The 23,330-nt window shown below is 35.6% G+C and overlaps 5 protein-coding genes and 1 long non-coding RNA gene across 17 annotated transcripts in view; 3 read left to right on the top strand and 3 right to left on the bottom strand.

Annotated features, from left to right (window-relative positions):
- Nucleotides 1-1,324, bottom strand: part of LOC116848222 — a 68,071-nt gene extending 66,747 nt beyond the window's left edge. For both annotated transcript variants that reach the window (XR_004378931.1, XR_004378932.1), the window contains exons 1-2: nt 1,187-1,324; nt 170-385 (exon numbers count right to left, since the gene is read on the bottom strand). This is a non-coding gene — a long non-coding RNA (uncharacterized LOC116848222). The remainder of the gene's footprint in view (nt 1-169; nt 386-1,186) is intronic.
- A 1,010-nt stretch (nt 1,325-2,334) lies between these two features.
- On the top strand, nt 2,335-4,500 carry LOC116848200 (probable DNA primase large subunit). Of its 2 annotated transcripts, XM_032824049.1 has the most exons (5): nt 2,335-2,629; nt 2,727-2,984; nt 3,088-3,350; nt 3,486-4,051; nt 4,147-4,500. In XM_032824049.1, exons 2-5 carry the CDS (start codon nt 2,806-2,808, stop codon nt 4,387-4,389), a joined length of 1,251 nt encoding a protein of 416 aa, XP_032679940.1. In that variant the 5' UTR covers nt 2,335-2,629; nt 2,727-2,805; the 3' UTR covers nt 4,390-4,500. The 2 variants fall into 2 exon arrangements, with proteins under 2 accessions (XP_032679940.1, XP_032679939.1); XM_032824048.1 differs by having other exon boundaries at nt 2,335-2,984.
- On the bottom strand, nt 4,497-5,592 carry LOC116848201 (magnesium-dependent phosphatase 1-like). The gene is made up of 4 exons (XM_032824050.1): nt 5,297-5,592; nt 5,167-5,224; nt 4,862-5,080; nt 4,497-4,780 (listed from the first exon to the last, which is right to left on the bottom strand). Exons 1-4 carry the CDS (start codon nt 5,331-5,333, stop codon nt 4,603-4,605), a joined length of 492 nt encoding a protein of 163 aa, XP_032679941.1. The 5' UTR covers nt 5,334-5,592; the 3' UTR covers nt 4,497-4,602.
- A 957-nt stretch (nt 5,593-6,549) lies between these two features.
- On the top strand, nt 6,550-8,941 carry LOC116848217 (polyadenylate-binding protein 2-B-like). 3 transcript variants are annotated; one of them, XM_032824090.1, is made up of 7 exons: nt 6,550-6,711; nt 7,526-7,662; nt 7,746-7,860; nt 8,077-8,144; nt 8,272-8,513; nt 8,691-8,783; nt 8,871-8,941. In XM_032824090.1, exons 2-7 carry the CDS (start codon nt 7,528-7,530, stop codon nt 8,902-8,904), a joined length of 687 nt encoding a protein of 228 aa, XP_032679981.1. In that variant the 5' UTR covers nt 6,550-6,711; nt 7,526-7,527; the 3' UTR covers nt 8,905-8,941. The 3 variants fall into 3 exon arrangements, with proteins under 3 accessions (XP_032679981.1, XP_032679980.1, XP_032679982.1); XM_032824089.1 differs by having other exon boundaries at nt 6,550-6,768; XM_032824091.1 differs by lacking the exon at nt 6,550-6,711 and adding an exon at nt 6,921-7,135.
- Nucleotides 8,942-12,279: 3,338 nt separating this feature from the next.
- The window catches only part of LOC116848212 (protein zyg-11 homolog B-like), a 16,293-nt gene continuing 5,242 nt past the window's right edge, over nt 12,280-23,330 (bottom strand). Inside the window, exons 1-10 of one of the 5 annotated variants that reach the window (XM_032824080.1) lie at nt 20,444-20,602; nt 19,150-19,398; nt 18,812-19,052; nt 17,976-18,170; nt 17,472-17,863; nt 17,141-17,286; nt 16,246-16,634; nt 15,186-15,555; nt 14,661-15,000; nt 12,280-14,440 (exon numbers count right to left, since the gene is read on the bottom strand). In XM_032824080.1, the coding sequence (XP_032679971.1) occupies nt 14,295-14,440; nt 14,661-15,000; nt 15,186-15,555; nt 16,246-16,634; nt 17,141-17,286; nt 17,472-17,863; nt 17,976-18,170; nt 18,812-19,052; nt 19,150-19,273 (2,343 nt within the window). In that variant the 5' untranslated portion in view covers nt 19,274-19,398; nt 20,444-20,602 and the 3' untranslated portion in view covers nt 12,280-14,294. The other 4 variants (XM_032824082.1, XM_032824078.1, XM_032824081.1 and 1 more) reach the window with 4 other exon arrangements.
- Nucleotides 20,642-23,330, top strand: part of LOC116848215 (PP2C-like domain-containing protein CG9801) — a 4,945-nt gene continuing 2,256 nt past the window's right edge. The window contains exons 1-5 of one of the 4 annotated variants that reach the window (XM_032824085.1): nt 20,642-20,787; nt 21,708-21,745; nt 21,827-21,993; nt 22,665-22,891; nt 22,963-23,163. In XM_032824085.1, coding sequence (XP_032679976.1) covers nt 21,743-21,745; nt 21,827-21,993; nt 22,665-22,891; nt 22,963-23,163 — 598 coding nt within the window. In that variant the 5' untranslated portion in view covers nt 20,642-20,787; nt 21,708-21,742. The other 3 variants (XM_032824084.1, XM_032824086.1, XM_032824087.1) reach the window with 3 other exon arrangements.

Here is a 23,330-nt window from a genome sequence, read left to right as displayed (position 1 = left end):
AATAAAGTTAAAATAGTTCGAGGAAAAACGGACTAAACTCAACATATGATTATCAGTAACGATCCACTTTTTATATGTATCGTAAAGAAATCGCTCGGTCCGTCTAATATAAATTCTTAGCATAGAAAACATTCAACGCAAATGTCGCCATCTGTTTTGATTAGCTTACCAACTTTTCGACTAAACGACTTCTCAATTTACCGACTTCCCGACTTCTTAATTTACCGACTTCCCGACTTCTCAATTTACCGACTTTCCGTTCTCCGAATCGCGAATGTCCTATTCTGTCATCTCACGGCAAACTTGCGATACTTGTTTGGCCAGCAAAATCTTTTCAGAAATCTCGAGTTTCACTTTGGATGACCGTTGAACCACTTTGTTTAACCTGTAATACACACAAAACTCATTGTCATCTCGTCGCGCTGGGCGGGTGATATTCTCTCATAGACTTTGATACGCTTTTCTACCGGCAAACTTATCAAATATATGCGATATTTCTGAGCACGGCATAATTCTCATGCGACATTCGCCTCCAAGCATTACTGAAAAATCGAGCCTGGATGTACTGACATTGTTCCCTTTCTACATACGCACATAGAGATGCTCCGTCCATCCGTGTGACAAGCTCGTCACACGGATAAACGGAGCATCTCTGTGTACGTATGCAGAAAGAGAAAAATGCCAGTGCATCCAGGCTCGATTTCCCACCACTGGCTCCAAGCAGAGTCGAAAACTCGCAAAAACCGGCATTATAAACCACCATATTGTACTTGTACATACGACACTTTGGTTGCGTTCCGAAATTCATTGTTAGTACTGAAAATTTATAGTTCATGTTACGTATACTATGGAATTTCAGTACTGATAATGAATTTCGGAACGCAGCCTTTGACACTCCCGTTGGATAATGTCACGATGTTTGACGATATCTTGCCATAACGGGTTTATGAATAACTCACTTATGGTATTGTCGTTAACATCTCGAGCACGAGATTATCGTCAAAGATTGTCGCGGAGATCGAGGATGTAATGGGTGGTTCACTGGGGAACCCCAACCTCCAAGACGCAATGCCTTTATTACCGGTTGGTGCCTGCATCATGGTGTCTAAACCGATAATTTATAGCGACATACGCACGAAATTTATTTCTCGCACTCCCGATAATGATTCGAGTATACGAAACTTACCTCCGTTGAGCGAAATTACGAGAAACACGCAGAATCCTTACGAACGCCATTGTCGCGCCGAAAACGGTTATTCAACCAATTGAATGTTGCTGTGATTAAGAAACTCGAATACTTCGATACGCCCAGTGCGCATGCGCGCTGTATTCTGATGACAATAACCAAATGATTAAACATTTACATATATTGTTAATTTCTCTCAAATTAGGCTATATAATTTACGGAAATTATTAAAAATTTGCTGGATCGTATCTCGCAGTTATTACATTGATAAAATTGTTATGATCGGAAACGCCTGAGTTTGTTGACAAACATCGACCAATAGGAGAGTTCGCTTCTTAGGGTTTAGCTGGGAATATGATCGAGTTTTTTAATTCATTGATGAATCCATCGCATGATGCGCAAATGCAACGTTTCACTGTATTTACGCATCATGCGATGGATCCATCGATGAATTAAAAAACTCGCCTTAGGCTGATATTTCACGTGTCGTACGACAAACTTTTTGGATATATTCATTGGTTGACGAACAGAGAACCTAGAAATACTATATTCGCCAACTAATAAACGTATCCGAAAAACTTGTCGTACCTTCCTTCCTTCCTTCAATATTTGGCTAGAGGCGCATCCATGACTCATGCCCCAACGCCATTACTCAGAAACTTGTCGTACGACACGTGAAATATCAGCCTTAGGGCCTGAGCACAGACTTTTGCATAACGCATAACGCATAAGGGAATTAACCAATCAGAGACCTTTATTTCCCTCTCCAGGATAGAAATGAATGACTCTGATTGATTGATTTCCTTATATGTATGTATTATGCGTTATGCAAAAGCTGTGCTCAGGCCCTTATGGCTCCTGCACACAGGACGCGGTAATGCTTGCCGCGCGGTGGAAGTCCTCGCGACAGCCAATCAATATATTGTTTTTCCGTAAGAGCTAGAAGGTTATTACGAGAAGCAGCATATTGATTGGCTGTCGCGCAAACTTCCGCCGCGCAGCAAGCATTACCGCGTCCTGTGTGCAGGAACCATTATTCTTTAGCTGCGTTCCGAAATTCACTGCCAGTGCTGAAATTCTATAGTATACGTGACATAAACTATAGATTTTCAATGCAGTGATCTGCAGTGAATTTCGGAACACAGCCTTTAATGTAGTAAATGATTTCCGTCGTAAACTACGAGCTATATCTGCAAACTTCAGTAGATATCAAAAAAAAGAGATAGCATACGTAATATCACGAGACAGATATTCAGAAAAAAATATAAAAATTAAAAAAAATAAAATAATAAATATGAAAAAATTATAATAAATGAATCCAAGTAGATTGAATAATGTTAAAATTCAAAATCGAATAATTATGTCATTATGTGTAATGAATATGCATAAAACAAAGAAGAGAAAACTTGTTGAGATGCAAAAATTTCAACAAATTGGAAAATTGTAAAATTTATTAAAAAATTGAATGCTGTTTTATATATTTTTTATCAATATATTGCGAAATTATATTCCATTTAAATAAAATATGGAATATTTCCAGGAGACGATTGGAATATTTTAGAAATACATTCTCAAGTATAAGATGTGATTTTTAGGATTACATAATAATTAACATAAAAATGTTTTATGTTATGCCACCTAATGGAGAGGTACCTCTTTATATTTTGGAAGATTGTGTTTTAACCAGACTAGATTATTTAAGATGTTTACATGAAGGGACCACTGATGAATTTGATGGCAAATTTGAGTACTTGATAGAAAACTCTGATTATGATGAAATTGGACACTTTGTGCTAAGGTAATTGTATATTAATAATTTTTTCTTGAATAATATGTGATATAATTTTATCATGTAAAAGCCCATGTTTTTATTTTTGATTGATTACAATTTTCTGTTTAAGATTATTGGCTTGTGTGTCGTCAGATCTATGGATGTACTGGATTACCAAAGAATCATTGTTATTTAAACATAGATTAGATAATACATCACCTAGACAATTGCATAGATTATTTAAACAAATTATATGGAGAATGCAGTTATATAAAAGCCATGGAAGTCTGATTGAAACAACTCTAATTGAATTGTGCAAATTCTACTCACAACCTTTAATCTTTAAACATCTGGTATCAAATTGTCAAAACTGCAATAAATTTGTATACAAAGGTATGTAGGCATATGTATATGTGTCATACATATATGTTATAATTTATATACAAAAGATTTTAAAGGATTAAAAGGTTTTATATAACACTGTTTTAGATTAAAAGTTTTATATAGCACTGTATTTATAAATTTCAGTGAAATTTGAGGTAGCACCAGAACTAGTAAAAGAACGAGAATTAGTCCTTAATAACGGATATGTTATAACATACTGTTCAACATGGAAAAGAGTACTTCAATCATTATTTAGCACATATTTAAACAATAAACTGACTCTTATGAAGAAATACGCACAGCACACTGTGAAATATGATCTGAGGTTGCAGTTTTTAAGTCAGAAAGTTCAATCTTACCTTTTCAGAGAAGGTACTGTTTACGGAAGCATAACCATCGAGAACATAGACACAGAAGCTGAAAGATTTCCTCTGTGTATGCGACACTTGCATTCCGTGTTGAAAAGTAGACACCGTCTTAGTCATTATGCACGTCTGTACTACAGTCTCTTTCTAAAAGAGATCGGTATGAAGCTAGAAGACTCGATTGCGTTTTGGAGACAGGAATATTCCAAACCACACACCTGTACCGCGATATGTTCACACAATTGGCAACCCAACGAGAAGAAGTTCGTGTACAGCATTAGGCATATGTATGGTTTGGAAGGATCCAGGAAGAATTACAAGACACCTGATTGCGATCGCATTTGCGTGAGTATAAAGATTTCACGAAAACTTTCGAAACAGCAAATTTTATTATCCAAACTGTTCAATTATTCATTATTTGAACGTTTCCATCTTTACAGGCAGGTATCAGTGGTGCAACCTACGAGGGTGGTTGTCCTTTCAAAGACTTTGATGTGGATGCACTTAGAAATCTTTTACACACTTCATTAACTGAAGATGACACAGAGAAATTCTTACATAATGTAGCTATTCAAAGTCCAGATGTGCTTTGCACTAGATTTCTAAAACTTGTATGCAAAGATAATACTGATAATTCTACCATTAACAGTCCAGTACAGTTTTATCAAAGAATGATTGATTAGTAGAAATTTCCATACCCTATTCAATTGATTTGTGATCTTATAACTAATATTATGATTCTATGACAATTTATGTTAAATATAAATATTATATATATAAAACAATCCTATAATTATGACAATATTTTTTATTATATGAATTAAGTTTACAGCACACACATTTCATGAAGTATAACATATCATTAAAATGATCTAGTACTTCAAATAATCAATTATCTAGTATCTGAAATAATGATTGCTAAAATCTTCTAAAGATTTTTCTATAAGATCAAGATTCACACCATCTGGGACTAACACAGCATGTACTCCAAGAACAGCAACTTCCACTATATTTCTAGGTTCATCATCAAAAAAAAGCATATCTTTGTAATCAATTTCAGAATTTTTTTGAATGCTGAAAACATAATATACCTAATTAGTTTATATTCTTTAATGAAAGAACTACATAACAGTGAGAGGACTGGTTAAAACTTACTTGGAAAAATGTTCTTTTTTACTACTAGGAAATATCTCAATGTACTTGAAATATTTCTCCCAGCCAAATAGATTTAGTAATTGTTTGGCACCTTCTATTTCTGTTGTACGTGATGCTATACCAAGTTCATATCCTTCATCATATAATCGTTTTAAGACATCAGGTACATCAGCAAAGTATTTTACATTACGTCCATGTACATCTACTACCTTATCAGACCTGAAATTGTTATTTAAGTTTAATAAATTATAAGAAAAAAAGGATTGCATTATTCTTTATTTATGCAAGAAATATACTATACGAACTTTTTCCTGAACGGAGGAGTTACATTACTGTCAACCCAGAATGGCCACAAAGTCTGATCTGAAAATTTATATGCTCACTTATTCAGAGATCATAAATGTATTATGTATAATAAAAAAAATATGGTATTACCTAAATCAAAGACAACAATCTTCCGTTTTTTCTCCATAACTATTCACTAGTTAAATAACAATTTTGCGCTGATAGGATTATTTTATTATTTTTTATCGCTCTTCTTCTTATTATTATTATTTTACTTGGACTCAGACTTATTTCTATTGTCATCCAAGCTACTACAAGCTATTCCCTGTTGCTATTGTTTGTTACTTGGCGCCCTCGATTCTTGACGACGTGCGAATGAGGCTCCTAAATTCACTGTCAGTACTGAAAATCTAGTTTATGTTACGTATATTATAGAATTTCAGTACTGGCAGTGAATTTCGGAACGCAGCCTGAGATATATATGCGAAAATCTACAGTATACGTAACGTGAACTATACATTTTCGAGTAAAATTTTCGAACGCAGCTCGTGAAGCACATATAAGGTTTGTTCGAGTTGCTTGTACTATTCATACTTTTACACCTAATGCCCGTTGCACACTAGTGCACCTCATACAATACAAATTTTCCAAAATACGTTCTGAAGTTGCTTTTAGGACGGAGGGATGTCATCAGAATATTTTTAGGACGTTCTTTGAAAATGTGAGCTATCTGACAATAGCTAATATCCAATAAGTTTCCGAACTCAGCCATATTTGATGCAAAATCACTAGAATCATTAAGTTGATTCTGCATTAGTTGCAAATTGCAAAATCGCAAGAAAATTGATGAATCAGGATGTTTACCAGTTACATTATACTGTGTTACACAAAACCAGTTTATTGATCACATATTATCTAAAATATCTTGTAAGATAATATGCCACCAATAAACTGGTTTTGTACGTAGCTGAAAAGCACCCACAGTCAATTTTTCTTTGATCAAGGAGAACGATTGACTGTGATTGGTCAATTTTCTTGCGACTTTACGACTTGCAACTAATGTAGAACCGACTTTAGGATATTTCAACTCCACGTTTGATTCGAAAATTCCTCAACCGCAACCACACAGATCATTGGCTGCGTATCATCTTTAAATAACTCAGTAGTCACTAGGCACAGTGCAAATCCTCTGCTTGCTCATAACTGGCGCTGGGTGGGACCCGATTGACCACGATACGATTGGACACAGATTGTAATGATTGGTTCGACCTAGTAATTCACTAGATAATTCTTTGCATCGGTTGGTTGTGTCCAATCGTACCGTGGTCAATCGGGACGCTCCCACTGGCGCCACTTGTGTCACGACGACAACCAATCGTCTTCCGCTGCTTCATATTATTTCCGGAAAAGTGAAAGGTCGTCTAGGCCACTGCGCGAGCCACACGTTATTCCTGGACATTGCCGCGTTTTGTGTGCAAGAACGAACTCAGGCTTTAAGTCGTTCGTACGTACGGTGGTCGCGTCATTTCATTCATAGAGTTTTGCTGAAGCAGGTGAAAAGAAAGGTGTGAGTCGTTCGAGAACGAAATTTGTGCATCACAGCAGTGTAGAAGTTTATACAGGCACGTACACTATTGTTTATTGTTCCCCCGTGTGCCCGGCACTGATATCGACTGCTCATAGATGCAACGTAATCGTTGACGATTTCCTACAATTGTTCGACGGCCAACAGTTATATCGCGCTGATACAATGCTCGTGCGGTGCTCATTAAATTACGCTTCTTCTAGATTCATCGCGGCTTTCTTTGTTTCCATTATTTGGTAATACCTATTTCGGTCGAGGTGCGCCCATGATTTTCTTCTAGAATCGACTTTTAAACCCGATTCAGGCAGCAGTCGTGGGAGAAGATAGCTGATATTTACATTTTTTTTGTCTACCGTGTTGTGCTGTCTGTTTTTGCCTGATCATGTGATTGATTGCGATAAATTGTAAGCGTAACTGACTGAATTATGTTAGATGGCAATATTGATTATTATTCTGGGCTAGTTGCATATCTGTAATAGGAATTGAATGATAAACGTGGATACATAAAATATGTAGCAAATATATTTTGATTAATTTAAAAGTAAATTAAAGATATGCTTTTATTGTTGCATACATTAGTTAATTTCTATTTTATTTTATAACAGAGGAGTGTGTATAAATATACACATAGATTATATATATGAACAAATGTGAACAAATATGAACAACTAGCAAATATTCTTTTAATAAATAATTTTTATGTACAAAGATGCAATTTTCACCATATTCCATTTATTTCTCTGTATTTCATAGACCAAGACGTCAATTTAATCTATCTGTTATTTCATTTTCAGAAATGTCAGAATCAGACCTCTTAGCTAGCGATCACATTGATGGTCTTGATGGTCTTGAAAATGGCCAAGATGGAGATGCTATTATGCAGTGTGATGGTGTAAAGCGTGAAATAAATGAAGCAAATGTTGATGATCCTGTGAGCCATTATCATTTCCTAATATCATTTTCTTATCTAGAAAACCATACTTATTTTAAGATTAAATGTTCTCTATAACTTAGGAGTTGGAGGCTATAAAAGCAAGAGTCAGAGAAATGGAAGAGGAAGCTGAAAAATTAAAGCAACTTCAATCTGAGGTGGATAAACAGATGAACATGGGTAGCCCACCTGGTATCAGTAAGTTTGCAAATTTGTACTTTCTATCAAGACAAAATATACAAGTATGAATAAAATGTGAATAGAAGGAGAAGGGCATACTAGGTGGCGGTGGGACGCCGTGCGCTCGAGATCTGCGTATCTCTTTCGTTCCAGAAAGAGAAAGAGAAAAATATCGAGAAAATCGAATATTGCAATTATATTCATTGTAATGATATTTGTCATTCATTTTTCCAGCAAGTCCCTTAAATATGTCCTTGGAGGACAAAATGGAAGTTGATAACAGATCTATTTATGTTGGCAATGTAAGTTCAATATAACAAACTTGTGATCATCAAAATATGTATACATATTATACAAAATATTGTATAATGTGTGATATAAATTATTAGTATTAATATTTCATATTAATACTTTTTCCCTTACCTACAGGTTGACTATGGTGCCACAGCAGAAGAATTGGAACAACACTTCCATGGCTGTGGCAGTGTCAACAGAGTGACAATTCTCTGTAATAAATTTGATGGTCACCCTAAAGGTTTTGCTTACATTGAATTTGCTGAGCGTGATTCTGTACAAACTGCAATGGCTATGGACGAGTCTATGTTCAGAGGACGTCAAATTAAAGTAATGCCGAAGAGAACAAATAAACCTGGTTTCTCTATGACAAACAGGTAATGTTTTATTTAGCAGATACTGTTATGATTTAAAGTAATGTGAGCTGTATAAAAAAAACTGTTGATTTAAAATATTGAAATATTTGGTAATCTTTTTAGAATCACGCGCGAGATCGTTTTTAATTTCAAATAAATGATTATAACCAATTAAAAAAATTATATAATCTAATACAGGGGTCCCAGAGGTGCACGAGGTTATCGAGGTATGACTAGAGGAATTATTCGCGGTAGTGCATATTTTGGATATAGACCTACAAGGCGGCCTAGGTAATACACAACGTCGATGTCGCTTTATCGCTACTAAACAATATTAACTCTTAATAAATTATACCATTTTACAATTTTCTTTTATAGAACTTACAGACGCGGATATTATATGCCATATTGACCATTTTAAAGTACGGCAACATTCTACAAATGTCAAGGTAAGTTTTTACTTCAAACCATGCACACCGTAACATTCGTTTATTGTTCAAAGAAAGATTCTCAATAATGAGAATTTTACAAAATCACTAGTTGACTGTTATACTACTTACTCGCCATTAATCGTCGAAAGCATCTTTTAACCTTTCAAATATAACCTATTAAAATAGTACGGAAAGATGATAAGTTACAAAGTCGTATTTTATATTGTAGCGAGAGCGTTTCTTTGAACAGTATGAACTTTGTACATTTTACTATATCTCAAGGAAGGACCAGAAGTAGTTGAATCGTAATAAATCCGACAAAGTTGTAACTAACAAATTAATTCGTATGTTGAATAACGCGGCTCGGATAACTACTAATAATCTACTGATGTAAAGGTAAATTAAAACGAGGAATATACTTTGCTGGTCATTCCTTAACGCGACATAGGCAGCAAATTTATTGACAGTGATCATTACTTGACTTGCATTTTGGTGTACTAATCTGATGTATCTACATGGTCAAATTTGTAATCAAATAATTTGTATATCCAATAAAACTAGAGTCATGAAGAAGTTCACGATTACCTATGGACTTTATTGGATATAATGAGATATATCTAGATACATTAGTACTGACACTTGGCCATAAAGGAAATCTATACTGTTGAACGATAACATGCGAAATTACAAGATAAAAATCGTCGTTTTACTTTTTGATATTCAATTGTTTACTGTTTTTAATTGAACAAGTGCGTTGTCAGTGTCAGTTGACACGAGACACGCTTGTGTGTGTATAGATTGAAAGTTTAAATATGGCCTTGTGAGACGTAATATTACGGATTGTAAGTTTTTTTGTGGAAAATTTGACGATTCACAAAAAACTTACAAGCACATGTCATCATGCATTCCACTGAGAAACGGCTGAGATATTTAAGTAAATTCTTATCATATGTCCACAGAAAAAAAAACAGATACGATGGGAAAAAAAAGAGAAAGAAAAACATCATGTCAAAAGAAAAAATAAAGATTGGAGAAAGATGGGCACAATTAAAGATATTTGATTTAATGATCATCATATAAAACTACAGATGTAGGTCAGCGATCATTCACTATTGTAGTTCAATCAGTCTGGCTAGAGCTTCAGAAATTGTATGCCAAATTCCGTCGAGTCCAATTAGACTTTTCGTATCAGCCTTGGGATCTTTTTCAGAATTACTTATTTTTATGCTTTATATATATACTTCGATTGTATATTTTGTGTGAAGAAGCATAAAATATTTATATATTATAGTAGCAAACAGAGAGACGAAACGAGATAAAGATAATCAAGTTTAATTAGAGTTGAGTTAAATTTACACGATCAAGTTAGATCAAGCATTCGATTGCCGTAATAACATTATATTCATGTGCAAGTTACATATATAAAAAGTTCAATAGTATACACTACGTCATTAATTTTGTATGAATATTAAATGTTTATTCACGAAAAAACAACTATATTCTGAGTACGTGACTCACATAAATTGTTATCTTTATATACTATTGAGTCCACTTCGAAAACGACCTATAATTCGCGATTGCATTCGAGATAGAATTTTATTTATAATTTTACGCGTAACGCGGAAAACACTTGAAGATTTGCAGAAACACGTACGCGTGTACACGTATCTGTAAAACGTAATCCCGATTCTTCAAATGTTTTCTTACAAGTAGAATTCTACTCCGGATCCCGTCTCGAGTCACAGATCGTCTCAAATGGACTTCGGACGTGGGGGATCAGGTACGCTCTAAAAGGTGTCGATGCATCCGTGTTGTATTGGATAAATATCTCTTTTGAGTATTTGTCGAAGTGCAGTATGTGCAATAAAATAGAGATTTTCTATAGTGTAATGGAACCTTTAAAAACTATATTAGAGTATAAAAGTGTTTAATGATGTTGATGTGTGTAATCTAATCATCTTTGAAAATACAAGCTTCTAATACTTGGTTATATTTCAAAATATTCGCAAGAGATATTGTATTCACATCGACGATGACGATATGATTTGGTACGTACTTGATCCTACACTACTTGATTGTAGTAAGTTCTTCACGGGTACGTTAAACGAATAAATAATTTTTATAAATACTAGGTAAACGAGAGATACACAAATCTACTAAGAATTGACTGAAATTCAAAAGTGCATATTAAACTTAGACCCGTTCCTACGTAGCATCTTTTAAAGATATATATAAAAATTCCCGAAAAATCGATGCATTTGAAACTAAAAAAGCTGAAAGAGAGAGAGAGAGTGCTTTGATATAAAGAGATAAAAATTAATAACAATGGCATCAAGGTTTATATATATATAAGCATGTTCGTATTATAGCGTAGTCTCTTTTTTATATAAAACGATACAGATAATATATAATTGTAGGGATAATCTAGTGTAATATCTATACGTGTTATTAAGGCTGATACACGGCGGATATATCATGGCGAATAGAACAAGAAATTATCCAATATCGATAATTTAATGGATCATTATTTTACTGTTGCTATATATGTTTATGTCGCTTACTCTCGATATAAAAAGTGCACCGTGTCGCTTCGATTTCATTATAGTGTTGTCACAAGACGATGATTAAAAGAAAGAGAGAAAAAAAGAATTGAACTACAAAGTGAATGTTTAGAATAATATCATATAACTATAATTTGTAGTGAATTTGTATGCATGATAAGTGAAAGTTGCGACAAGCGAATTATTAATTTAACACCGCTCCATATTGTACGACACGCGCTGCATTTGTGTAATTCTTTCACAGTCATAAGCAACTTTCATTTATTCAATAACTAACTATACATCCTCAATTCTATCTGAAACATTATTGCTACTAATAACTTGTAAAATGCGTGTAAAACCTCACGTTTCTGAGACTGTGCTAAAGTGTTAGGGGGAGTGCCGAGTTTCAACACATTAATCGTTCGAGCCACATTTCGTAATGTTACTTCCATGTCGCTAAGTATTTTGCAGGTGCGGTGCAGCATCAGCATCAATTGAGTGCTAATGATACAAATTTCATGAACAATTTTTAAGTTTCATTAAGGAAAAGAAAAAAAGTAATTAAGAGATGTGTATTATAAAAAAAAAATGTAAATGAATGGATGGTAAATAAAGATTTTCTTGGCTCACGTAAGGAACTTTGTGTACCTCCACATAAAAAGAACTTGTACACACTTTTAGATTACTGCCTGTTCAATCTAACATTTAGATTCTTTCTTTGATATTTTTCCTAGTTTATTATTTAAATCATTATTAATACACGACAGTGCGGTTAAGAAAAATGAGGAGGCGCTTTAAAGATTGCACAACACATAGAGGCTGGCATAGTATGTTTATTAACATTCAGTCCAAATTGACGCTTTCTTTTTTTACATTTTAGATCAACATGTAATGATATCAGAAGAATAAATTTCGTTTATATAAATTCATCATATTTTAATAACAGATATAATCTAAATATTAAAATGTATTTCTCTTATTACAAACTCTCGGATTTCATTTTCTTCTTTGTATAATCTCTGAAGGCATATAATGCGCAATCAATTTTTAAAAACGTTTCTTTTTATATTTAGTAATGAAGACATTGTGAAGTGTAATTGTTAACAAAATAGATTGAAGATCTGAATTTGAAGTATTAAAAAGTATGACACACATTCAACAAAATAATAATTACTTTATAACATCTTATATCGCGCGTACACGTGTACCGTTACTTCGCGGAATCGTAGCAAAGCAAGGATTAGCGTAACTTGTAAAAGTATGTACACATTTGAAAAGTATGTACATATTTATATGTATTATTGAAGACTTCAGTCTAGAGTTTCATGCTATGCGTCAGCACGTTGACTGCTATGCCGATTTACATGGATCTTGTTCTGCAACTTAAGCGAACTAATATCAAAATTTATCAATTATACAAGTTCATTAATAGTGACACGCAATCGTGGCCAATCGATACATTGTTACAACTTAACAACAAAAAAACGTCTCCAAACGAGTATATAGAGAAGCTTGTATATATTACTCGCAAAACATATATTTGTCAGCTAATTTCATTAACTGCTTGTTGTAGTTACATGCAATTAGTTATGTTTTAGTGTAAATCAATTCGAGGCACGGCATCGAATCACCTTTAGAAGACACATAGCAGTCAATGAGTTGAACTTAGGAGGGTGTTTGACTACGCTTTCTTTGAATTCACAGGCTCCTTGTCTAATCCTGCGACAATTTCCTTTCATCGAAAATCTGATACGACATATTCCTTGCAATATTTTAAACTTTAATGTTAGATCAAACTTTACTTCTTTCTTTTAAAAGAAAATCCATTAGAAATTGTCTGTAAACTGTCGTTATCCCTTAGCAGCAGAAGCAGCAGCTCTACATTCAATATATCATTAATGTATCTCTTTGTTTTTCTCTCTCTCTTAGTCGCTTCGTCATGCTAAATTAATTATTTAATTATTCGTTAGCAAAGTTTCCGTTAACAGTAAGCACCGCATAAAAAAGATAACTTAGTTCGATTATTTTTTTCCTTATATCTATTATACAATTCATATACCGTCAATTCATCCGCAATTATTCAAATCAATCGTACAATTTAAAATAGAAATTAGACTAGAATCTGAAATACACAAGCCATATCGAAGCGTTCTTACTAAATAAATCATAGAAACACCTTGGAACATTATAAACACGACATTATGTCCGCGCAAGACTTTAAAATGTATTATAAACATTAGTGCAAGCATTAATAATAACACAACTGTCCACGAAGATAAATTAACACGCATACTTTCCCTTTTCTCTTTAAGTAAATTCACTCTTATGCTCTTCCGCTCCTTAATTTAATATCTCTATATCGTATCGTTAAAAGTTATGTACTTTATTTTAAAGTAATAAATTCATTATACCTATTAGCTTATTCCGTTATACCTATTGATAAGTAATTTAAACGTCTCTCCGAAACTAATCTTATATATAACAATACTATATATATATATATATATATATATATATATATATATATATATTTATTTATTTATTTATTTATTTATATTTATTCCTCAATTCAGATCTTCAATTCTCAGATCTAGCGAGTTCAGCCACAGTTTTACTAACTCTCGATTGCAATTAAAATATTTTGGACTTATTTGTTTGTCGTGTTTGATTGCAGTCTGTCTCCGTGATATAAATATCCATGGCCATATAATTCTTTTGTTTAAATTCATTTGGTCTAAAGAACAGGATATAGAGGATTGCATTAAGATAAACATTGACTAGAATACCATGCGGTATTTAACTTTTAAATTGAAAAGCAACAGCTATCGTTAAGAATTTAATTCGAGCGTTTCCAGAATCGATTGACATAGACTTTGCAAGTTCGGTTGTGTCGTGTACTCCGTATGAGTTTTCTCCAGTTGCTTTAACGTTTCTACTCCGCCTTCTCTGATCAACATCACGCAATAACGTTTAGCTGAAAAAAAAACGTAATTATTATTGCTTATATCAACAGTTCTTTTTCTCCAAAATAAATTATATTTGTCATAACAGAAAAAATTCAATTGTTATTTTATAATAAAAAACATGATTCTATTAGTATAAAGTATATAGAGATTCTTTATTTTACTTGCATATCACATCGTTAAGTTGTTACATTTTTTTTCAATCTAAAACGATGTTTTTAGGAGACTTACGATTCTTTGTGCAAACATGATGAATTGCCCACACCGCCCAGAGCTGAACTGGATATGCGTCTGTACAGCGTAGCAGCGGGAAGAATGGTTGAAAACTACGATAGGCAACCATCTCGCCTTGCGGGGTTTGCCAGTGAGTTACAGCGTGAACCAGTTGGTCTAACAATTGCTCCCTGCTCGGTTGCGACGGCATACTGTACCAAGACTGAGCACCGTCACTGAGCAAATGCGCGGCGATGCCGGCCGCGAAATAAGACACATCGATATGCTCGGAATCAAGCAGCATCGAAAGCATTTTAATGAATCGCGGCTGCATAAGCCGTGGCCTCAGGTGGTCGACCTGAAATGTTCAACGCGAGAGAACATTACATTAAATCGCGGCATCGTCGTAGCGTATCATTATTATTCATTTCTCTTATTGTGTGTTTTAGCACAAGATTCACGAGTTACTATTGAATGTGCTCTATTTTATTTGACATAAATCATTTGCATCAGACTAGTATTAAAGATACTTCATATACGAACCTCCGCGATATTGTTCAGCAAACCGAGAACCTTAGTCTCCACGCTGGACTCTCCTTGAAAGCTGTCCAACACTTCGAGAAACAATTCCATTCCGCCCTCATCGAGAAAGACTTTGCACGTAACGGCGCTCTCGTCCGTCAAGTTCCACAGAGCGCTCAATGTAAATTTCATCGTGATATCCACTATTCGGGACTCGACTTTCGATCTGACCATTGCGAGCAGCTTCAGCATATACTGCGGCTGTGCGCCGAGCATGGACGTCTCCACCGTCGAGATCTTCGCGGCCAATATCGAGCAGATCGCCACAGACATTCGATTCATAGACGCGTCATCAAACGTCGACAAGCAATTCATAACTAATCTCGCACACCTGCCAAATCAAAAGCAGCCTTTCAGCTTTGTGTGCACGCCGTCCGAATATTTATTCTACACTCATTGCATTGAAATTTCAATACCTGTCCAACGTAGATATAATTTTGTCAACTTACGATACTTCGCTTATATTGCACGTGCGAAAAGATCTATGTAAATGTTCTTTAATACATTCTATTCGTTACATATCAAGAGCAATATTATTATCATTATTATGAAATAATAATTTAATTTCAATTATACCATACATAAACGCGAATAAGAATTTCTGTAAATAATCATGAGCCTAAGTAAAATCAAGACGCCGTCGGGTAGAAGCGAATATTACAATAAAACGATATGCTCCTTCACTAAAACATTTAACACTGTCTTAGTAAAATTAGATGTATAAAATCTGAACGTTTTTACATACAACGAAAATGTAGAGACATATCAATACGACATTTGTATCACTAAATCCAAAGAACTAATTAATTGTGTGTACAACATTCTCTTGCACTGCATGATCAACTTCCATTCACAAAAAGATTGCGCTTCCGTGACCACTTGTAATGTTGTTGTCGAGAGTTTTGCGTATTGCAACAAGTAATACACAAAATATCGAGAAGCATTTCGCGGGATTGAAAGATATCGAAATCTCAGTTCATGGGAAAATTTATGATTAGATTATAAATTGATGCATAGCTACCTATACTTGTCAAATGCAACATCCTGCAGGATTCGATCGCTACACAGAGTCAATAGAGTGTTCTTTTGAAGTTGATGATTATTCGGATACGACTCCATTGCCAACAATGTCAATTCGACTATCTGTTTAAGTATCGATGGATGAATCATGAGGGCCAATTCACCCTTTGTTAGATTATAAATACATGCGGTAGCTGCCATTTGTACACGAAACTCCTGCGGATGCTCTCTCATGCCAGGTAACACTAATTTTATCACATCGACTCGTGGCTCGAGAAAGTTTGGTGTTAAACGGAACAAGTTAAATAGACATTTCTGAAGGTATATAGGTCTGTATATGTACCTTCTAAGGGCTTCCAAAATTTGAGATTCTGTCGCTGTACCACTGATCTGAAGCAAAAGATAGACACAATGTATATTACCCTGTTTGAATTTTTCTGATCGAGCGAACGTTTAATATCGTTTTCAATTGATTGAATTACCTATTACACAGTTTGACTTTACCATCAATAGTAATTTCTACATTTGCAAATGGAAATTGATTGTGGAAAATACGTTTGAGAAAATAAACGTACCAACAGAGTTAATGACATCAAACATGTTATAATAATCCTTTCATGACATGTACAGTACAACAAAGTGTATACTTTTCAATATAAAACGTGGTGCAATATACAATCATATAATAATAACAGTATCGTTGTGAAAGATTGAAAAAGAGATAACAATAACAGTAACAATGTACACTGCTTTCAACAATAATGCCACTGCACATATCCAGAAAAGATTAAGAAGTACGATACAACAAAGTCAATTCCAATCTTTTTATATACTAGAACATAACTAGAGATAATGTACGGTTGCACAATTAACTTGTTAATATTACGACAACTTACAACAAGTTCAGGTCTGTGATTCTCGTGTGTTGCATCTATGAAACTCTCGTCGTAGCAAGCGTCAGAATGCACTAGTCCTAGGAACCTCAGGTGCATGTGTGACGCAATGAAATTTTTTAAATCTTTTGGATTTATGTCATCTTTACCTAAACAGTAAATATATATCAGTATCTCATACATTTTATATATATTTAATAATATATTTTAAGTTATATTATGCTACTAATTAACTGGCAATTTTACGAATTACGTCGTAAAGAATTACAGAATAATCTTTACAGAATATTATATATATTGTCAGGTAGCTCTGTGCAAACACTGTACTACTCACCTGATAAGTCTAAAGTTGTCAAATGTGGCATGCAATGCAGAGCCCTTAAAAAGTCAGTTATTTTTGGCCTAGCAGGTGCGAACACTTCGAAAGCATGTGCGTCTTTCTCGTCGGAAATGTCTAAATGCCTTAATTCATTCAGCTCCAGTAACACTGGTATCAGGTTACCGCAACCGCTTATCTTTAAATTATACATATTTAATGTCTTTAAACGATCTTTACATTTCCTTAGTGGTGTTATATCGTCGACTCTCGTACAAGATATATCTAAGCTCTCTAAAAGGGGAAGATCTTCGACTACTATGTCCAAGCCATGTTTATTAAATTCTGTTCCTGAGACATTCAAGGTATGAAGTGCCCTCAATTTGCTTAACGTTACTACCACACAATGCCTATAAAACGAAACGTGTGCAAAGAATATAAATATCAATCGTCACGGGGGTCTCTCTAGATCAACTTAAAGAGACCAGGCAGACAAGAAAGAGAGTGTAGCTCGATAATAACCTTGAACAATCCATAAAGCTTCCTTTAGCTACGCTTAGCGACCTAAGATTTTGTAAACTCCAATCGCCTAAACAGCTAATTAAATCGTTAACAGTGATTTTAAGTCCATTTACTATTAAATCTACAACTTTATGCTGCTTGAGAACCCTCAAGCCCTTAGCTGATAATGTCGACGCATCTTTCAGCCGTACGTGCCTAGAAAGAAGGAGAGATTAACCAATTGCAGAGTACACGTGAATTATATTCCTCTGCCGAGTGTAACACAGAGAGAGCAACACACAAGAAGTCTGTTCTCTTTAGCTGAACTAGTGCTGCGCTGGAAATTTCTTTCTTTTCCCTTCAATGCTAAATTATATATTTTTTTCACTTTAAAGACAAAAAGTGCAACCTAAAGTAAATGGCCCAGTAATTGAATGATGTTCCAGTGATTGAAACATTAATAATATACTTGTATTTAATATATATTTCCAAAAGAAGTCTTTGAAATTTTGTTTTCAAAAGAAGAGAAAAGAAGAGACATTTCTTTATACCAATTTGTAATATTATTTAATGAGCATTCAATCATTGAGTCTATATTATTTGGTAATTGGGACGTGATTCCTTTTTCAGTTCAATTACTGGTTCAGCATTATCTGATATATCTCATAAAAGTTACAATATTTATAAATTGAATTTTATTTCCTATTGTTTTCTGACAAGCCAAAATCTTATATAAAAGTTGTTCTAATCATTAATTCCTCATTGTAAAAATGTAAAACTGATCTCTTTCTTATTAGTTCAGTTATTGGGCCTTAGTTCATCTAAAAGGAACAAACCTAAGAATCTCATATCATCACCTTAGCCTAGTGGTCTTGGAGTCAAAGAGCGTGATAGTCAGGTCGGATAATGTTTTCTTCTCACATAGGTTGGATAATAATTGCTCGGACACCTCGGCCGGCAAGAAGGCGTCCGGATGCCTAAAGGTAAGCCGAGTCGCGGAGCTGGTGGGAGCATCGTTAGACGATGTTCTACCTGTTGTAGTATCAAAAGCGAATTCTTCTGTGCTATTATTGTTCACTGTACAGTTATCGGGTCGATCTAAAACTTATACAGTTTTTAATTCCGCAGAGCGGGCGGGAGTGCGCGCAAGAGCTGGTGGACGCTTCTCGCCTTACGTTCGCGGGAACTCACTCACCGGAAACCGTGGCGCCTGGGGAGTGCACATTCGCGTCGCCTAGATGTACCTCGCATAAGCCTAGAACGTTACCGCAGATGAAGTCGATGCACACCTCTTGGAGACTTCTCGGAGACTCAAACATCTTATATTTCTGCTGTCATTCGTGCTGTCTCTGTGTGCCTCTCTTTTTCTCTCTCTCTCTGTGCTTTCTCTCTTTTATTGACTTCCTATGGAGCACCGTGCCTCCTCGCACTCACGATCCCATACCTTGGATACAGCACAAACGGAGAAAATCCGTGAACACCTTTTATTCCCTCTTAACCTTAATTTCCCTCTTTCTTTCTCTTTCTCTCTCTCACTCCCACGATACGTCCGAATACGGAATTGTATCCGCCCGTACGCTGAATCGTACGGGAACCGTGACACGCTGTAGCGCACGAACGAGAAAAAGAGAACGAGAATCCCCGTCTGCGAAGCTGCACACGTCAAAATAGTGTCACGTGAATCGCACGAAAGAGCTAACTGTACTACCGAAGAAAGAACCGTACGCGCTTTCTCATCTATCGCGAAAACGGAACGTCAACGGAGAAGAGCGAGAGCGCTCTTCTCACCTGGCATCTTATTCTATTAGGATTTTTCGCATGTAGATTACGTAATAATAATTTCGCATGTAAAATCGCATAGGGCACAACGCGCGGACGGGCGTTCTCGCTGCGAGATCCAAGCACTACCTACCGTCGCGAAACACGCATTGAAATCGTGAGTAAACCGCAGGTCTCTCTCGTCCTCTCTTTCTTTCTCTCTCTTTCTCTCTATCGCTCTCGCGAGTTCGCGACGCTTCCCGCGTGCCGTCGTCGAAGATGTCCAAGAGGCGGTCAATCTCGACGAGATCACCCGATTATCCGCGCGTACTGGGTCACGCGGAACAGCTCCGCGAGAGCGGGCGAAGGTTTGTCGAGGTAACCACGAAAGTTGCGGACTCTCATGTGTCACAGCGACGCCATATTGACTCGCCAAATGTCAAAACAGACCAAAAAAAGAGCGCAGCCGTGTCACCGCGTCGCCCTCGTCGTCGTCGTAGTCGTAGTCGTCGTCATCATTATCACGTCGCACACACGTAGTGGCGGCGCAAGCGACGGTAACGCAATTGCCAGACCACACGTACTCTCTCTCCCCCTCTCTCTCTCTTTCTCTCACACACACACACACACTCCTCGTGCCGACAGCTGATCTCGCACGAGATCAGAGCAATTTCCGAGATATCCCTCGGCCTCGTTTCATTCGACGTAAGCGTGCGTGTGCACGCACTTACGCGCATATATTATCTCCTCCATAGGGACGTGGTGGAACGTGACATCCGCTGAATCTACTTTATTGCCCATATTAATTGCGACCGCGCGAACAATGCTCTGATTTCCATGTACAGCGCGATGCGAGAGCGAGAGACGGCCGGCGACCATTCGCTGCCGTGATCACTGCCGTAATCGCCGTCGTCGTGGTTGCTTTTTCACGTCTCCTTCGCTTCCCCGTGCCTCCCACAAGTAGTCAGATTGGTTATTGACACACCGCCAATATGGCGGTGAAGTGGAATAAGATGGGCTTGTGCGGCCAGTGTGCGTCGTGATCTCACTCCCTGTACGGTGAGAATTTTTCCAGGTAACTTTTCCGCCGTCGACGTGACTTGGTCGTCGTGGACACGACGTGTGTCACTTTTTCGCGGTGGCAAGGCAAAGAGAGATCCGCGAGTTTTCATTAAACGGACGCGACGGCTGTGAAGCAGACGTGAAGTTAAGAAGAAAAAATCGAGGCCGTCGAGGAGTCTAGACGCATTTGCAAGTTGCATAAATATTCGAAGTCTTATGGTGTCGTTTAGGAAGATAATGTATATTAGTGTCAAAGCGTCTCGCTGCACTTGGACTCGGGAGAGATAAGGTGTAAAACGAGAAGTAAGAAATGCATCTCTAGATGTCGAGTGTATACAGTTACCATAAATATTCATGCACTTGCAACTGTACTCGATTCCTAACAGATCTTGTCTTCTTTGTGATTCTTTTCTCGATTTTTTTCTATCTTACAGCCGTTATATGATGTGTTTATTCTTATTCTGATTTTGCGTCATTTTGGAAAAATGTGATAAGTCACATTAAGTGTTAAGAAAACTGTGATAGTCCTTTTAAGAACGAAGGAATATTTTATCACTGTCATTATCTCTATCTTTTAGACATAATATATCTGTTTTTTTAAATGTGCTAAAGTAGATTGTGATAAATGAAAAAGCAGAACTGATGTAGAAACAAAAGTTTTGTTCTATAAAAACCTTTTAGAAATGTATAGGAAAATAATTAAGAACATTTCTTTTGTATTTACTTTATTTATTTAATTAGTACTTAGTTTATTATTTTATTTATTTAGTTTAATATTTTTTTTAATTTATTAGTTTATTTTATATATTTTATTTAGTTTCTATGCTTAAATTGAAATTATTTATTGCAGTCTGCTATAGTATTGGATATATCTAATAATACAACTTTTATCTGATGTAAGGTCTTAGAATATGTTATTGTAAACTTTTTCAGGTTTAAAGTGAGACCTGTTAACGGCAGTTATAACCATGGTATGACCCTTTAGTTGGGTGAAGTAATGTTAGACAATAATTAACATTCTTAATTGCTGTACCTTTGGGCTCTTTTGAAAGATGCCAAGTTTACGGAAGAAAGTTGCCGGCTTCATGCGCCAATTATCTATCAGTAACTTGGCCGGAGCTGTGGAGAGTATTGGTCATGGAGAGCAGCCACTTAAAAGCCCTCAATCATTGACTCAGGACTTCTCTGGTGGCTGTTTCATTACACGCTATTTGAGTGGGTAAATATCAGAGTTAATGGTAAAATTAACATAATTAGACACAGCTAACTTACTTCAATGTATATGCTTGATATTATATTTGTTTTGCAAAAAATCCTTGTTATATACAATAAAATCTTTCATATGATAAATAGAATGATGTTTTAAATAATGTTTTAGTATAGTATAGTGCTTTCTACAGGGGAAAAGGTGGGAATATAGGTGGGATTTCTATTTTTCAAAGAAATGTCAAAATAGGAAAAACACTTTCACATAACTAACTCTATAATTTAAAATTTTAATTTACTAATTAATATACTAATTGATATACTATATAACTAATATGTTAGATTTATTGACCAAGACAGAAAAAAACAGCTTCTCGTAATACTATGAACAATATAGCACTGACTCCAGACTCCTTTGGTGGTCGATAAAGATCTTAATGGTTGTTTATTTCAGTTACTGATAGATCACAGCAATTGTTTGAGAAATCAGCTTTGTTTTATATTTTACCACTCTGTTTTATATTTCCATCTTCTTCTCTGGAATAGTCACAATTTCTTCATGTAACATTTAAACATTATTCCCTGTTTTTAGCTATATTCCACACTACAGATTCTATGTAAAGGGTGTGTAACAACATACATCATTATATCCGACACGTGTTTACATAAATCGACATTTTTTAGGCTAGAAACGAAACAAGAAGGACCACCGATTCTGCATGGCAGAAATCCGGAAGAACTGCCTATCAAACAACTCGACAACTTTCAAGAGAACGAAGAGATATTTACAGCCTACACTGGTCCCGATAGTGGCCTTACGGCAGTTAATCTTCAGCAAAAGCACTTAAGTATTAGTGATACCGATATTGATTACATTGACATGCTAGATCAGAATGAGCAGTATAGAAGCGGTGAGTCGAGAATAACGACATTTATTAATGAGATTGTTTCGCTCAAAATTGACAATGCAATTCTCTTTCAGGATCAACGACGTCCAACGTTACGGTCGCCGGAGTCGCCGATTGGTTTAATCCCCACGAAAGCGCCTACGGAATTGCAACGACTCTTTACGAGAAGAATCCTACTAACGACACCAACAACGGGGAACCGATAGCCGACTGCTTTGGCATTGTAGCGCGACCGAACTCCGCCATACTGGCTCTCGCGGACGGTGTCAATTGGGGTAAAAGTCAATCAAATCGTTAGACACATTGTTATCTTCCTATAGTTTAAATATTTGCACCAACAACGCGACTGGTTGTCTCACTAGTATTTCTCTCATTTGGTTGTATATCTAAGAACCTTGTTTTTATATATATACATATATATATATATATATACATATATATA

The sequence above is a fragment of the Odontomachus brunneus genome, unplaced genomic scaffold, assembly GCF_010583005.1.
Source record: "Odontomachus brunneus isolate Ranch 3 - 2012 unplaced genomic scaffold, Obru_v1 Obru_scaffold_091, whole genome shotgun sequence".
Taxonomy (NCBI): Eukaryota; Metazoa; Arthropoda; class Insecta; order Hymenoptera; family Formicidae; genus Odontomachus; species Odontomachus brunneus.
The sequence above is the reverse complement of the archived record's forward strand: the minus strand, read 5'-3'. Positions and strand labels throughout refer to the sequence as shown.

Excerpts from the sequence above, each read along its gene's own strand:
- LOC116848200 (XM_032824049.1), top strand. The coding sequence starts at position 2,806 with ATGTTTTATGTTATGCCACCTAATGGAGAGGTACCTCTTTATATTTTG. Across the intron at positions 2,985-3,087 it reads ATTGGACACTTTGTGCTAAG|ATTATTGGCTTGTGTGTCGT; the intron begins GTAATTGTATAT and ends TTTCTGTTTAAG. Across the intron at positions 3,351-3,485 it reads CAATAAATTTGTATACAAAG|TGAAATTTGAGGTAGCACCA; the intron begins GTATGTAGGCAT and ends TATAAATTTCAG.
- LOC116848201 (XM_032824050.1), bottom strand. The coding sequence starts at position 5,333 with ATGGAGAAAAAACGGAAGATTGTTGTCTTTGATTTAG. Across the intron at positions 5,081-5,166 it reads ACTCCTCCGTTCAGGAAAAA|GTCTGATAAGGTAGTAGATG; the intron begins GTTCGTATAGTA and ends TAACAATTTCAG. Across the intron at positions 4,781-4,861 it reads AAAAAAGAACATTTTTCCAA|CATTCAAAAAAATTCTGAAA; the intron begins GTAAGTTTTAAC and ends TTATGTTTTCAG.
- LOC116848217 (XM_032824090.1), top strand. The coding sequence starts at position 7,528 with ATGTCAGAATCAGACCTCTTAGCTAGCGATCACATTGATGGTCTTGAT. Across the intron at positions 7,663-7,745 it reads AAGCAAATGTTGATGATCCT|GAGTTGGAGGCTATAAAAGC; the intron begins GTGAGCCATTAT and ends TCTATAACTTAG. Across the intron at positions 7,861-8,076 it reads GGGTAGCCCACCTGGTATCA|CAAGTCCCTTAAATATGTCC; the intron begins GTAAGTTTGCAA and ends TCATTTTTCCAG.